The 14,752-nt window shown below is 63.8% G+C and overlaps 1 protein-coding gene and 1 long non-coding RNA gene across 3 annotated transcripts; one reads left to right on the top strand and one right to left on the bottom strand.

Moving 5' to 3' along the window:
* Window positions 1-399: 399 nt before the first annotated feature.
* On the bottom strand, window positions 400-14,723 carry Tmem43 (transmembrane protein 43). Its single transcript, XM_078033394.1, has 12 exons — window positions 14,527-14,723; window positions 11,743-11,892; window positions 10,867-11,001; window positions 9,910-10,004; window positions 9,022-9,071; window positions 8,713-8,782; window positions 8,058-8,128; window positions 7,207-7,328; window positions 6,917-6,991; window positions 5,884-5,985; window positions 3,455-3,572; window positions 400-2,501 (listed from the first exon to the last, which is right to left on the bottom strand). Exons 1-12 carry the CDS (start codon window positions 14,536-14,538, stop codon window positions 2,299-2,301), a joined length of 1,203 nt encoding a protein of 400 aa, XP_077889520.1. The 5' UTR covers window positions 14,539-14,723; the 3' UTR covers window positions 400-2,298.
* LOC144371158 (uncharacterized) lies at window positions 7,323-12,046 on the top strand. Of its 2 annotated transcripts, XR_013431291.1 has the most exons (4): window positions 7,323-9,397; window positions 9,631-9,739; window positions 9,879-10,039; window positions 11,390-12,046. It is a non-coding gene; the product is annotated as an uncharacterized LOC144371158 (long non-coding RNA). The 2 variants fall into 2 exon arrangements; XR_013431290.1 differs by having other exon boundaries at window positions 7,323-9,739.
* Window positions 14,724-14,752: the final 29 nt, after the last annotated feature.

Raw genomic sequence — 14,752 nt, 5'->3', positions numbered from 1 at the left:
GAAACCGCGTTGTCACCCTGCACCAGTCTGCTGAGCCGCCTGGAGGTAAGCCACTTGTTTTCTGAGGATTTATGACAAGGGTGTTGCATGTCTTTGGAGAAATAACCCATTCAGGCAGCTGCTACGCGGAGGCGTGGCAATGGAGGGAAGCAGGGTGGTCCACACCTGGCATGCCAGTGGCTCTGGAGGCTGAGGTGGGAGGACGGAAAGGTGGAGGCCAGCCTCAGCTACTTAGCAATGCTCTAAGCAACTTGGTGAGACCCTGTCTCTAAATAAAATATAAGAAAGGGCTGGGGACAGGGTTCATGGTCAAGTACCCCTGGGTTCAATTCTCAGTATACCCCTCCCCCCCAAAAAAAGTCAAGTCTGGAAAGGAGCCACCAACTTCAAAACCCCAAAGAGGGTAACAGCAAAAGATTCATTTATTTCACAAACTTTATCAAAAATACCCAAGATGATACAAATTCCGTGGTGCTTTCCCAAAGCTTCCCGATTATTCTCACGCTGTTTTGCTGTTTAGGAACCATCCTAAAGCCGACCGTTAAAACTCATGAGAAGGAAACGGCACAAGGCAGACCCCCAGGGTCCCCGTTTAGCTCTCCGCCAACTACAGGCGTCTGGCCCTGACCGTCCTCCAGGGTCCACGGAGGGAGTCGGCCCATGGACTAAGTGGAAGTGACCTGTCTCAATTCTAAATGCAGACACGTCACCTCTGGTGCCACCTCTGTCTTTACCACGGATCCCCAGTCGACAGCCTGGGGAGCTCAGAACCAGGACAGTCACAGGGCTCAGGTCCTGACCCCGATCCCCCAACAGGACACTCTGTCGCGGACAACCACCCCCAGCAAGGACCGAGCAGCTGTCACTGTGACCAAGATGAAGACGGACGAAGGCTGTTAAGATGCGAAGGTTGCGACACACAGCGCACAGGGACACTCTGAGGTCACGTGGACCCAGTGGGGTGAGTCGGGCAGCAGAGCCGAGCCCAGCAGGCGCAGGGTGCCCAGAAGCCACACACCCCCAGGGACAGCAGCCGAGGCCCGGGCGGGTGTCCTGGGGTCGCCGTGGAGGAGCCCTTTACTTGCGAGGCTTGCCACCGTTTCATGAGTGACTTCCAACGTCAAGAGCAGCTCCAGGTCAACAGGTGGTTTGTGGAGCCAGGATTTTCAGAAAAGAAATGCTGCCCTGCACCTGCTCAGCCTCCTAGGTCCTCGCAGAGGGACAACAAACTCTTTTGCTAAAAACACTAATTTCTTTTCTTTTTTGGGACCAGGGATTGAACTCAGGGACCCTTGACCACGGAGCCCCGTCCCCAGCCCTATTTTGCATTTTATTGAGAGACAGGGTCTCTCGGAGTGGCTTAGGGCCTCGCTGTTGCTGAGGCTGGCCTCCAAGTCTCGATCCTCCTGCCTCAGCCTCCAGAGCCACTGGGATGACAGGCGCGTCCCCCTGCAGCAGGCAGCGCAGTTTTGAACACTGATTCCAGAAGCATCTAAGCTCCCCCAATGTCCCGTGGTACCCGCCCCCAATGTGACACCCTTCTTGCTCTGAATTAACCTCATGTGACAGAGTGCAGGGTGTTCTTTGTGACAGTCTGAAAGGTTGATCGCTCGCTCGGGAGTTTTTTTTAAATCCCCTCCTTGTTGGGACAGGAGGGGACACGGGAAGGAGGGAGGTAACAGAGGAAGACCTAGGTTGGACGGTGGCAGGTCTGGGCACAGAATACACGGAAGTCCCAACAGCGGCCATTGTCCCCTGGACGTCTTTGGTGTTTTTTGCTGAAGTCCCAAGCGGAGTCCTGTCTGCAGACCTGGTTTGCGACACACCACTTACCCGGGCCTCGTCGTCACCCGGTCACCAGTGCCGCCTGGCAGTAAAGGGTGCCTTTGGGGTCGGGGGTGTGACAGGGCCGTGGCCCTTATTCTCAGGGACAAGAATGGACAATGACCAGGCCGAGCTCTCTGTCACCAGGTCTCTGTGGAGCTGCTCCGCATCGTCGCGAGGGGACACATCAGGTGACTGGGCGGCCACTCAGGCCCAGGGGCAGGGGAGGGGAAAGGAAGCCGGACAGGGCCCGCGGGGTCACTGTCCCTGAGCTGCTTCTGCCCACCAAAGCAACAGACTGGCAAGGCAAGGGGTGGGGACGTGTGCACAGAAGGACCCCAAGTGCCACACGCACGCGGCCCCGGGGCCCTGAGGCGAGGACAGGGGAGCGGAGCCCGCAGCGTGGGCAGCGCCAGGCAGAGTGAGGGGACCCGGGCCCCGAGCCCACGCGGGTGTCGGCGGGGCAGGGCCTCATCACTCCAGTTTCTTGGCTGGCACCCGGGTGCGGGCGATGACGATGGGCACCAGGGCCAGGCAGCTGATGAGCAGGGCCCAGAGGGGCCGGTAGAAGAGCCAGCCGGCGGCCACGGTCAGCAGCGTCAGCGAAGTGGCCATACAGAAGGCGAAGGCTTTGAGGCCGAGGTTGACCAGGTCCCGGAGGACAGGAAACCAGTCCACTGCGGAGAGGGACAGTCGGCGTGGGGCACGCAGCAGCCTGGCCCTGGGCCCTGAGCTGGGTGGCAGGGGTCCCCTGTGAGCCGCCCGCTGTGCCCAGCACCAGGAAACTGGATGCGGTCAACTCTGCAACCTGGACTCTATGCTGTGACCACCTGAGGCCAAGGGGCAGACGTCCCCCTGCTCCCTGCAGCCTCAGGACCAGGATGTCTACTTCCACTGCCCAGGCCCAGGTCACCACTGCGCTGACCCTGGAGGGGACAGGACCCCAGCTGTGCTGCCCAGGAGGCGGTGAGTCACTGAGGACTGGAGGGGCGCGGGCCTCCTGCTCCCACGGTCCCTGCTCTCTGTGACGGTCCTGCGTGGCAGCCTCCCGCCTGTGGTCACCAGGACCATGGGCAGCTAGATCCGGAGAGGGGCAGCAGGCAGGCCTGGGGGACAGGTGCATCCTGACTCCTGGCCCCTGAGCTCTCCCTGTCGTGCCCAGGACAGAGCCGGGTCTCCTGGACCCAGGTCAGCTGTCCACGGCGCCTTGAGGACTCGGCCTCCCCTCTCGGGCCTCGGTTTTGCTGTCTGGAACCAGGGAGGAGGTCCCCAGCCAGAGCCAGCGGGGAAGGGCTCCTGTGGGGGCCAGAGGAGCCTGGGCAGGGACACACTGGGGTCAGGTCCCCGAGAACCTGTCTCCCGAACCAACGGCCCCAGCCCAGACGCGCTCCCAGCTCCGACCCCAGACAGGCCAGGGCACCTCACTCGGGCGAAGGACACAGGGACACGGTGGGGCCAGACCTGCCATCCCAGAAGCCAGACCAGCCCCTGGGAGGTGGCCCCACGGTCCCCACGCTGCTCACTCGTGACTCCTCGTCCATCCCAGGACAGCAGGGGGACAGACGTGGCCCAGGCCTGGACTCTGCCCCAGGGAGGGACAGGCAGGGGTGGCCCGAGGGGCGGCACCTACCCAGGGTGTAGAGGATGCGCGTCATGAGGCTGAGGCCCGTGAACATGGCCATCCAGCCGGCCGCCCGCAGCCCCCACGTCCTCATGGAGTTGCTCTTCTGCTCCCTGCGGAAGGCCTCCTGTGGACAGGGCAGGGGGACGTCACCAGCCGGCCAGCGGGCAGGGCAGGGGCCACGGGTGGACCTGAGGCTGGAGAGCTCTGGGCCCCCCTGTCAACCTGGCACAGTGGAGAGAAGGTTCTGGAAGGCGTAAGCCCGTCTCGGCACAGCGCCTCAGTGGGCCATCTCTGGATGACACGGAGGGACCTTTCCGGTGCCCCTTGCCACCCTCGTGTGTGTGGTGACGGACAGCGCGACAGGCACTGGGCGCTGCTCAGCCTGTGGCGTCCACTGGCCCCGGGACACGGCTCCTGGCTTCGGGGACCCTCCCCTCCTTCCCTTCTCCCTGCATCTCAGGATGCACCTTCGGGGTCTCAGGGCCACCCTGACCCTCTCCTGGCCCCCGGGCGGCCTCCATGGGCCACGCTCTGCCCAGGGCCTCCCTCCGCCTCTTGGCCCCCGTGTGGCCCCCACGTAAGGCCACAGGCTCGGCCCCTCTGCTGGCTGCCCAGCCCTCTGCCCCTGGCCTGGTGACACAGGGCTCAGGCCCCGCAGCCTGCACCCCGACTCTGTCACCTGCACCTCAGCAACGGGGACCACCGCCCACCCACCCCGGAGCTGGGCCCTGGCGGGCAGCGGGGCCTGCTCCCTCACCCACCATGACCTTGACCTGCCGAGGTCCCACCAAGACCAGGTCAGTGTCCTGTCACCTCCTGGCCTTGGCCCAGGTGGGTGGCTCTGCCCGGCCATCCACATCCTTCTCGTCCTGGCTTAAATGCCACTTCCTCAGAGCCTTCCCCGAGCCCCGGATCTCTGCCAGGCCCCTGTCACAATCTAGTAGGTGACATTCACTGCATAATGACATCTGTCACGCCAGGTGTGGTGGCACACCTGTCATCCCAGGGCTCTGGAGGCCGAGGCAGGAGGATGGCGAGTTCAGAGCCAGCCTCAGCAACAGCGAGGCCCTCAGCCGCGCAGGGAGGCCCTGTCTGTTAACCCCGTTCCCACCCCACGTGGTTGTCACTGTCTCCCATGTGTCCTGAGTGCACTGCTTGGTCCTCAAGGTGACCAGGGAGGCAGGGACACTTGTCCCCTCTCACAGGGGAGGCAGACGGTGGAGGAAGAGCCATTCACAAGCCCTGGGCCCCGCGGGCCGTGCCCTGAGCCGGGGGCAGGTGAGTGGCTCCCGGGGCCCACACGGCTGGTCCCCTGCCCTTCCTGTCCAGCCTCCTGCCTTTGGGCCTGTTCTCAGTGCCCTGGGGTGTCCTTGGCTCAGGGGCAGAGACCCCGCGTGGGGGTAGAGGCAGGAGGCCCAGGGCGTGGAGGCCGCGCACCCTCCCGGGCCAGGGCCTTCCCCGTGGGCCTAAGTCACTCACACGCCCCCCTCTCCTCCCTGCGGGCAGCGCTGGGACCTGGGACGCTGCCCAAGGAAGCCTGGGACTGGGCCTGCGGCCAGGGCGGGAGAACAGGGCCTGGACCAGGCTCCTAATTATAGCAAGTCCCCAGGGTGACTCACGGGTGCCAGGCTGGGAGGGGCGCCCCGCCCTGCAGGACAGCCTGACTCCCCGGGTCCTGGCCAGGCACCACCATGCAGGAGGGTCACAGGGACAGGGGACAGACGAGGGACAGACGGAGCCAAGGGCCCAGGAACAGAGGGTCCCAGCTGGTCCTGTGGCCTGCTCCTGCCCTCGCCGTCTCTGGCCCCTAATTTAAGGCAAGTGTGCGTCCCACCCGGAGTCCCAGTGTCCACCACCTCAGCAGAGCTGTCACACGGTGACTCCTGCCTAGAGGGGTGACCTCTAGGGCTTAGTACCCCCTGCACCTTCCTCCTGCATGACCTCCCTGGTGCAGATGGGAGAGGGATGCCGATGGCCGTGGGGACTGTCCCAGGGCACTTGTCCCCACTCACCCGGCCCGGATACTCCAGCTCAAAGCCCTCTATTGCCCTCCTAATGGCCTCCAAGGGGCACCTCCCCCGTTCCTAGTGTGCCCCACTGAGGGGCCCTTTCCTATCCAGTCCCTGAACGGCCCGATTCCTCCAGGGCTGATACCCCCCCTTTATGTGGCCTCTGCACAAATGTCACTCCTTGGGAGCCCTCGGTGGCTGCAGACTGGTCTCCGCGTAGGAGCCAGGTGTCCGAGCAGCTCTCGACCCCTGTAGCACCGCGTGGCTCTTTATCCGTCCGTCTGGGTGTTTGTTCTATTTCTTTTTCTTGCTGCATTGCAGTGGCTACGATCGCTAGCAGGGGAAGTTTCTGGAACAGCCCCTGGGAGGGCAGAGGGGCCGACACACCTGTTCCCCCTCCACGCAGGCGGGGCAGCGGCCACTCACCTCTGCCGAGAAGTCTCCATGATGCAGCAGCAGGAGGGTGTCCCCGGACTTGGTGGAGTAGGGGACGAGCTGGTCACCTCGCTGCCTGGCAATCACAGTGACCTAGTCCCAGAAATCAGCGTCAGAGGCCCCTGGGCACAAGGTGAGGATCCCCCACTGCCCGCCACACTTGCTCTGTCTGGGACTCCATGGTGACCAGGGAGTGAGGGGGGGACCTGGGCGTGTCTGTCCCTCCTGGACTCCCCCTGGGCTGTCCCGCCCCTGGGGCTCTGGCTGAGCTGCTTCATCCAGAGCTCCAACGAGGACCCTGGGCCAGAGGCAGGTGGCGGGCGGAGCAGGGCTGGGCACGTCCTGGGCTGAGAGCTCAGGGGAGGACTGGCTGCCACAGGGGCCCCAGCTGAGCCACACTGCAGCCAGGCCACGCCCAGGTCACGTGGCTTCCCCTTCTCCTTGGCTACCTGGGCCCCAGAGGTCCTTCCTGCCCCTTCCTGGGCCAGCCAGGATGGAGCTCCTGAGTGCACACCCAGGGCCAGGAACCAAGGCCACGGACGGGGAAGCCACCTGTGACTAAGCGGTTCTTGTCAGACACGATGAGGCCACCACCCAGGACACTGTTTCTTTCTTTCTTTCTTTTTTTTTGGTACCAGGGATTGAACCCAGGGACACTTGACCCCTGAGCCCTGTCCCCAGCCCTTTTTCTATTTTATTTAGAGACAGGGTCTCCCTGAGTTGCTTAGGGCCTCGCTATTACTGAGGCTGGCCTCCAACTCTCGATCCTCCTGCCTCAGCCTCCCGAGCAGCTGGGATGACAGGCGGGCAGCACCGCCGGGCCTAGAGGTGCATTTCTTGGCCTGGGGTCTGGGGATGGTGGCAGGGAGGCACAGAATTCAGAAGCCAAGCCTGGGACTGCGTGTGGGGGAGCGTGTGCGTCCCCAGGGGGAGGGGACAAGGCGGTCACCACATTCTCCCGGGGTCTGCGCCTGGGGAGGCCCAGACGCCCTGACTCGGGGTCCACCCGGGGAGGCCAGGTTACCACGTGGGCCGGGCCCAGGTCAGGGTCGTCGCTGCTCAGTCCCGCGTAGGAAAAGAAGACGCGCAGGTCTCCAACCTGCGGAGAGACGGGAGGGGTCAGCCAGTGGCCACCTGGGGCTGGGCCAAGGCTCCTTCATTGGCTGGCGGGTCCCTCCCTCCGCCTCTGCCCGGGCTGGGCTGTCCCCTGGAGGCCCTGTCCCCTCTGACTCCGTGTGGCCACGCGCAGCTGTGGGTCAGCACAGGGAGCCCTCTGCGGCCGGTCTCCGCGGTGCCCGCCCAGGCTGCCCGTACCTCCGGGTACTTGGGGTTTTCACTGTGGTAGAAAAAGTCGCCGCGGCGAACGATGTCCACGTGGGGGTCCTCCAGCTTGGCCAGGCTCAGGGGCTTGAAGTTGTCGATCTTGTCGATGAGGCCTGACACAGAGGCCCCGCGCTCAGCAACCGGGCACCGCTGGGGACCTGCCACCCTGACGTCCCTCCCAGGGTGCCCAGGCCCTGCGAGCGCCACCACCCAGCCGCACCTCGGCGTCCTCACACCTGGCCTCTACCCCAGAAGGCCTCTCCCACAGCTTCCCGGTGGCCTGTGTCACCCCGGCCCCCAGGAGGGCTGTTCGGTCCCCTCTTCCTGCCGGGCCAGTGTCCCCTGCTCTAGAGTGGCCTGGCCTTTCCCACTGCGCAGCAGCTGAGCCACATGCCCTGTCACTGGGCCTCCCCCACCTTGGACACTGGACCCCGCCCTCTCGTCCCCTCCTGGGTTAGGCCCATGGGGGTGACTCGGGGTCACTGCGGCCCGTGGCGCGGCCTCATCCCCTGGGAGCTTCTCTCTGGAGTCCCCGAGGGAGCATGTGACAGGCCACCCGTCTGGTCACCACAGATGGGCGTGGCACGGGAGGGGACAGGGAGCTCGGGCTGTTCCCTGGGCCAACCTGGTGTCCTGGGGCCTGGCTGGGGGGGGCGGGGCTGCGTGGAGTCCCCACCTCCTGGGGACCCGCCTGTCCTCTGGCCCCGGCCCCGAGTAGGACACAGGCTGCTGCGGCCTCCACCCCCGAGGGCCGGGCGCCGGGGACTGCTGCCCCTGGGGTGGCCACGAGGGCAGGACAGGGCCTGGGCTGGCACCAGCCGGTCACCAGGGCTGGGACTTACCGGCCGAGAGGAAGAACCTGCCGATCTGGACAAAAGGGGCCGTCGCCGTGAAGGACTCCACTGCCATCGCGCTGTGGGGACAGGGACGTTGGTGACAGGGACCAGGAGGGCAGCTGCGTGGGACCCTAGGTGGCCTGGGCTTGGCAGGTCCCACTCAGGGGCAATGAGAGTCCAGAGACCAGGCAGGACACACGTCTTCCTCTGCCGTCCCCACGGCTCCTGCCCCTCACTCTGTCCCTGTCCCCAGACCTCTGGTGGCCCTCTGAGCCGTGGCGGGGACTTCCCTGGACGCGCACCCCTCACTGACCCCTTCCCGCCATCTTCCTGGCGTAGCCCTGACCACGGTGGCCCACGGCCCAGGCCCTAGTGGCGCTTGAGGGACACGCGGGCTCACCACTGTGCGGCTGAGCTGACCCCCGTCTGCGGACACCAGGTCACCAGCCTCTGCCCCAGAGGCCCTTCCTGATGGTCCTCCAGAGGTGGCCAGCAACAGGGTCCTCCCCTGGTCTGTCCACGCCCGTCCCTTCCTGCCCTTCGGTCAGGCCTCTAGAGGGTGACTCGTGGGTGTCCTGGTCCCTAACCCGACCCCCGGGGCAGAAGACCCGCTCCCGTTGCTCAGATGGGGAGCTGAGGCTGGCCAGGCCCGGCCGCTCACCTGGGGTTCTTGTGGCCGATCTCTCGGTCGAAGTTTCTGCTGCTGACGACGTCTGACCGCCACTCGGTGTCTGCTCAGGGACAGGGGACAGCTCAGCCGTACCCATGGCCCCGACGGCCGAGGCCCGCGGACCGTGAGCCCGTGACACCAGAGGCCAGGGGACAGTCCTGGGGCCCCCAGATGGGAGGACTCCTGGGCTCAGTGCTGTGCCTGTCCCCAGCTCCACCCACGGGTCCCGTCCTGCCACGGGCTGGGGACAGTGGACGGGGATGTGGCCAGCAGGGCCCTGGGTGGCCGGGCGGTACTCACTGTAGGAGTACCTCGTCTCCGTCTTCGTCTGCCCGTCCTCCGTGTACTCCCTGCAGACAAGCACAGGGGCCACCGCAGCCCGGTCACCCGGGGCCCCCCAGGATCCGGGCACCCCCAGGGCCACAGTCCCCAAGGGAGGGAGAGGGTTGGTGGGTCCCAGCCAGAGCCGGGCCAGCTCGGGGCACAGGGCCAGCTCCCCCCAGATGGCCGCAGCCTCTGGTCAGGACAGCCCTGGGCAGGGCCCGCGGGCCACCGTCCCCTCACACCCAGCTGCGCAGTCGCTCAGAGGGACCGAGCCCACCTGGCCAGTGCCATCACGCCCTGGACTCCCGACGGGATGTCAGCGGGAAGGTGACCTCTGCCACCACGGGGCCAGGTGGAGCCCCAGGAAGGGAAAGTGGGCACAGAGGCTGGCGGGGGGCACATGGCGCCAGCATCGTTGGAGACCTGGATCCAGGAACATCCCCAACGTGTGCTCCCCGGGATGTCCCTGGGGAGGGAGCCACTCTGCGGCGGGTGTTGGCCATCCCCAAACGAAACATCAGTGGCTTTTAACTTTGGGATAATCTGATATTTTTCTGGTAGAAGAGTCTGTCCTTTGAATTTCAGAGGCTTCAAAATGAGAGGCCTGATGGGCGCAGTGGCCCACGCCTGTCATCCCAGCCGCTCGGGAGGCCGAGGCAGGAGGATCGCCAGTTGGAGGCCGGCCTCAGCAAAAGTGAGGCCCTAAGCAACTCAGAGAGACCCTGTCTCTAAATAAAATGTAAAATAGGGCTGGGGACGGGGCTCACGGGTCGAGGGCCCAGGGATGAATGCCCGGTATCCCTAAAAGACAAAAGCCGCTGCGTTTTCTGTAGGTGCCTGCAGCTCCTTTACCGGCCTCCTCACCTGGACTCCTCCGTCTCCACCCACTGGTACATCTCCACGTGTCTGCGCAGTTTCACGGCCGGAAGGTGGACCCCGTAGTTTGGATCAGACAAGAGCTTCAGAAGAGAGTCAAAGGGACCAGAAAATACAGGTGACCCTCACATCCCCCCTGAAACCCTGGCTCGGGGAGGCCGGGCTGGAAGGAGGTGGAAAACGGGGACAGGTGGGGCGTCAAGTGGAGCTGCCTGTCCAGTTCTTAACTCTTGGATATTTTTGGGGGATACCAGGGGTTGAACTTGGGGACACTCAGCCACTGAGCCCCGTCCCCAGCCTATTTTGTGTTTTTTTTATTTAGACACAGGGTCCCCCTGAGTGGCTGAGAGCCTTACTAAGTGGCTGAATTAGCTGGCTTCGAGTTCCCGATCCTCCTCCCTCAGCCTCCCAAACGGCAGGGCATGCAACGCTGTGCCTGGGTGTCCCCAGTCCTTAACCCTTAATGCTCACGATCCTGACTCGGAGTCCAAGGGCAGGCTGCAGGCCCCACTGTGTCACGCCAACACTCAAAAACAGCCCCGCTGCTGTGGGTGGTGCACGTCTGTAACCCCAGTGACTCTGGAGGCTGAGGCCGGAGGATGGCAAGGTCGAGGCCAGCCTCAGCCACTTAGGGAGGCCCTGTCTCCAAATAGAAAGGGCTGGGGGGGGGGGCTTCGTGGTTACCTGACCTGGGTTCAATCCTTAGTACGAAAACAAAAAACCACATCTACGACAGCAGAGCTCTGACAACCAGAGTCGTTGCGTTCCATGCTGTCCCCGCGAGAGCACCTGTGTGTGACCTTCCCACCACACGCCAGGCGCCGTGCCAAGAGGTCAGCCCAGTCCCATGCCACGAGCGCACACAGCGGCCGAGAGGTGGCACTGGGGGTCACCCCGGGTCTGTCACCCCCCAGGGCCCATCCCTGAGCCTGCGGCAGGCCCTACCTTGGAGGTGCGCAGGGCCCCCACGATGTGCACCAGCCTCCCCTCGTTCTCAGGGGCCACCACGTGGATGCTCTCGGGGGACACCACAAGGGACAGCCCCTCCGCCAGCGAGGTGGCCGTCTTCAGCGCCCGGCCCTGCAGGGAAGGGCAGGGGACGTCACCCAAGGCCGCTGTCTTCACACCCGTCTCCCCACTTCCCTGCTGGGACTGAGGTCGCGGGACTTGGCCAGGCCCTGCGCGCCCAGGCTCCCCCTCCCGCCACCCGCGGGTTCCCATCAGCCCCGGCTCTCGGCCTCCCGTGGGCACAGTGGCCTCCCTGTCTGCCTGGACTCCCCTCCCCTTTCTCCGCCCCCGTCCTCTCCTCTCCTGGTCCCCGTGGTCCCCACAGGCCTTTCTGACCCTGGCCTCAGGCACTGGCTCAAAGGCCTGAGACCCAAACCCGGACTCTGAGAGATCCTTCTGCAACTCCTGCAGAATTGCTGTAGAAACACTTGGTTCCTTTTTTGTTTTTTTCTTTCTCTAGGATCTCTGAGCTACTTGGACGTGAAACTGGAACTGCTGAGCCACCTCTGCCTGCCAAAGGAGCACCCTGCCCAGGACAGATGCCACAGCCCAGAAACACAGGGAAGGGCCGAAGGAACGGAGAATCGGGTGACCCTGCACGAACACCTGGATCCAACCATGCCTGAAGCAGGATTTTCAGGAGCCGTGCCTACACCAGGGGGAGGTAGGTCACCACAAAATGAATTTTGATTTGTTCCGTGTTATTCTTTCTCTTTTATAAAAATCGAGGTCCCTTATTGCCAAATGCAGCCTCTGGATTTATAGTCCCTGTTCCCTGATTCGCTGTGCCCATGGGGACGCGAGACATTTTACCTCATTGGTGAAAATTAAGTAGAAGGACAGGAGGAAGGTCATGAGGCCCACGAACATTCCCCCCGAAGTCTCGCTCAGCCGCTCCAGGAAGCCTGGCTGGGGCTCAGAGGTGACCTTGACGTGTTCCCTTCTGCTGCCTGTGTTGGAGTACTGAAGGCAGAGCCAGAAGAGAGAGCAGAATGCAAATCAGCCTTTACAGATGCACTGGGACTTGCTACCTAAAATGTGTCCATTAGGCACAAAGTTAATGGCGAGTGAGTTTGATTATACATAGTAAAGCCGCAGAGCTCTTCAGTGACCATCAGTGGGTGTGGACAGCGATCCTGGGGTCTGAGGGGGCCCGGAGCCAGTCCGTCGGCTCACCTGTAGCTTGGGAGGTGGCCCTGTGTGATTTATGGGGATCTGATACCACTCCTGCCAGCCAACGCCCAGACGGGTACCGCCAAGGCACCGAGCCACTGACACTGTACCCTGGGGCTCTCAGCCCGTCCTGCACATGGACCCTTACCCCACAACCAGTGAAGTCGGGGGGCACGAGGGTCAGATCATCTGGCCAAGGACCCTGGCCCTGGGTGACGGAGTGGGAACCCACCCACACCCTGTGCCGTGATGGGCAAGGCCTGATCCACTGGCCCTCGATGGGAGCCTGCATCCTGCCCAGACATGCCCGGCCCCTCCTCTCCCCACAGCCAGCCCCAGCTGCTCCCCAGAACCACTCCCAGCCTCCACATCCCTGATGCTGCTCCCCCAGACCCCCTGCTGGGGATGCCCTCCCCCAGGGTCTGTCTCCAAGATCCCCCTCCTCCAGGGAGCCCGCCTGGGTACCCCAGGGGCAGGTGGACTCCAGCCCTGGGCCACCCTCTCTCACTTGACCTCCTAGTATTGTTGGTGGCCATGACCTGGCTGCCACCAACAGGGCTATCTACCCCTCTTCAGACCCCAGAGGGACCAGCATGCCCCTCCAAAAGCCCAGCTCCTCGTTACTGAATTTAGTTAAAAATGCATTTCTAGCCCCACATGGTGGCGCACGCCTGTCATCCCAGCGACTCAGGAGGCTGAGGCTGGAGGATCATAAAGTTGAGGCCAGCCTCAGTGACTTAGCAAGACCCTGTCTCAAAAAAAAAAAAAAATCAAAAGGGCTGGGGGTGTGGCTTAGTGGTTAAGCACAGCTGGGTTCAGTCCCTGGTACCAAAAAAAAAAAAAAAATATATATATATATAGATATACATTTTTAACAATCTCTTTGTCAAATAGCTTGGAAGTTACACACATATTTTCCCTTTGATCCATTAAAATATATATTTAGTATATTTAAGATACATTAAAAATATATTAGGAAAAAAAATTCCAGCTTTGCCAATCAATTGCTGAACAACCCCAGGTAAGAGGCTCTGCCTCTCTGATCCTGTTTGCTCACTTGATGGAAAGAATGTACTCATCACAGGAAGTTGTCAGGTGGAATTCAGTTGCCTGCCTGCTCCACCTTGCTGTCTTCAGGTCTCTCCCTCACCTGCTGAGGCCTTGTGGCCGCCAAAACATGTCCCCAGCTACTGGATGAGCTGACAGGGCTGGGCAGCTGAGGGTGCCCAGATGGTCAATGCTGTTCACTGAGGGCTCAGATCCCAACATACCCAAGATGCTCTCTGCCCACCAGGGCCATCAGCCCTCCCTCAGTGTCACAGTTAGGGACCCCAGGAGGGGACAGACCCAGAGACAGGAGGCGCAGTGGAGGGGACTGGATTCCTCCCCACCCAGGTCTCTGGATCCCCGCTGTCCCTTTTGACACCTTCCCATGCTGCAGCCACCAAGCTGGCAGGTGCCTTCTGCCAGGGAAACTCCCCGTCTGTGACCAGGAGGTGGCGTGGAGGCCACCCTACCCCACTCCTCGTGGACCACCTCTGGGGACTTTCGACACCCCTCTTCCCCCGGGGACACCAGGCAGCGCGTGCCTGGGCAGAGGGTGACACAAGCCCTGGCCTCTCAGGAGGGGAGGGAGGCAGCTACGAGGCTTGGGGACAGCGGAGGGACCTGGAAAGGGAGCCTAACAGGCCGGGGAGGGCGTGTCTGGGGCTGGCGGGCTCCCAACCTGGCTCCGAGCACTTTCTCAGAGAAGCGCCTGAGTCACGCTCCTCGCCCGCACCCCGTGGGCGGTGCTGCCCGCGCCCCGTGGAGGGAACGCTCCCCCGGAGGACGGGGCTCGGGAAGGAGGGGCCCGGAGGCACGGTCACCCGGGTCCCTAACGGGTCGTGCGCAGGAGGACGGGCACCGGGGGCCCAGGAGGCACGGTCACCCGGGTCCCTAACGGGTCGTGCGCAGGAGCACGGGCACCGGGGGCCCAGGAGGCACGGTCACCCGGGTCCCTAACGGGTCGTGCGCAGGAGCACGGGCACCGGGGGCAGCGCCCCGCCCCAGGCCGAGCTCCCCTGCAGCCGGCGGGCTCGGCGCCCGGACCCCGACGGCGGCCACGGCCCCGTGCCCACGCTGGACAGCTCCGCCGGCGGGACCGGCCTCCCCGCGCTCGCGATGGACGGGCTCGGCCCCCAGGGCCCGCCTGGCTCCCAGATCCCCCGACGTCCAGGACCCAGGTCCAGGAGCTGGGCGTGCGGGCGAGGCCTCCCGGGGGCCCGAGTGGGGATGGGGTCGGCCGAGGAGCGCGGGCCGGGCAGCGCGGACCGAGGAGCCGGAGGCGCCCGAGGGACAGCGGGCGTCCGATCGCGGAGGGGACCTGCGGCGGCCCGGGGACGGGGCAGCCTGGGTGTGGCCGGGCGACCCGCAGACACTCACATTCGCGGCCATGGTGGGAGCCGGCTCTCCGCCGCCGCCTGGAATGACCTCAGCTGGAATGACCACCGGAGCGCGGAATCCGGTGGCCTCCCGCCTGTCCCAGAGCTGCAGAAAAAGACACCCGCGCGGAGTCCAGGACCGGGACGAACTTGCTCCGGAGTTACCGCCCCGCGGGGACCCAACTTTCCTGCGCTTGCGCGCCGCAAGGCCTTCTGGAAACTGTAGT

The sequence above is a fragment of the Ictidomys tridecemlineatus genome, chromosome 16 (assembly GCF_052094955.1).
Source record: "Ictidomys tridecemlineatus isolate mIctTri1 chromosome 16, mIctTri1.hap1, whole genome shotgun sequence".
Classification (NCBI taxonomy): domain Eukaryota; kingdom Metazoa; phylum Chordata; class Mammalia; order Rodentia; family Sciuridae; genus Ictidomys; species Ictidomys tridecemlineatus.
Note: the sequence above shows the minus strand (reverse complement) of the source record. Positions and strands in the feature narration are given on the sequence as shown.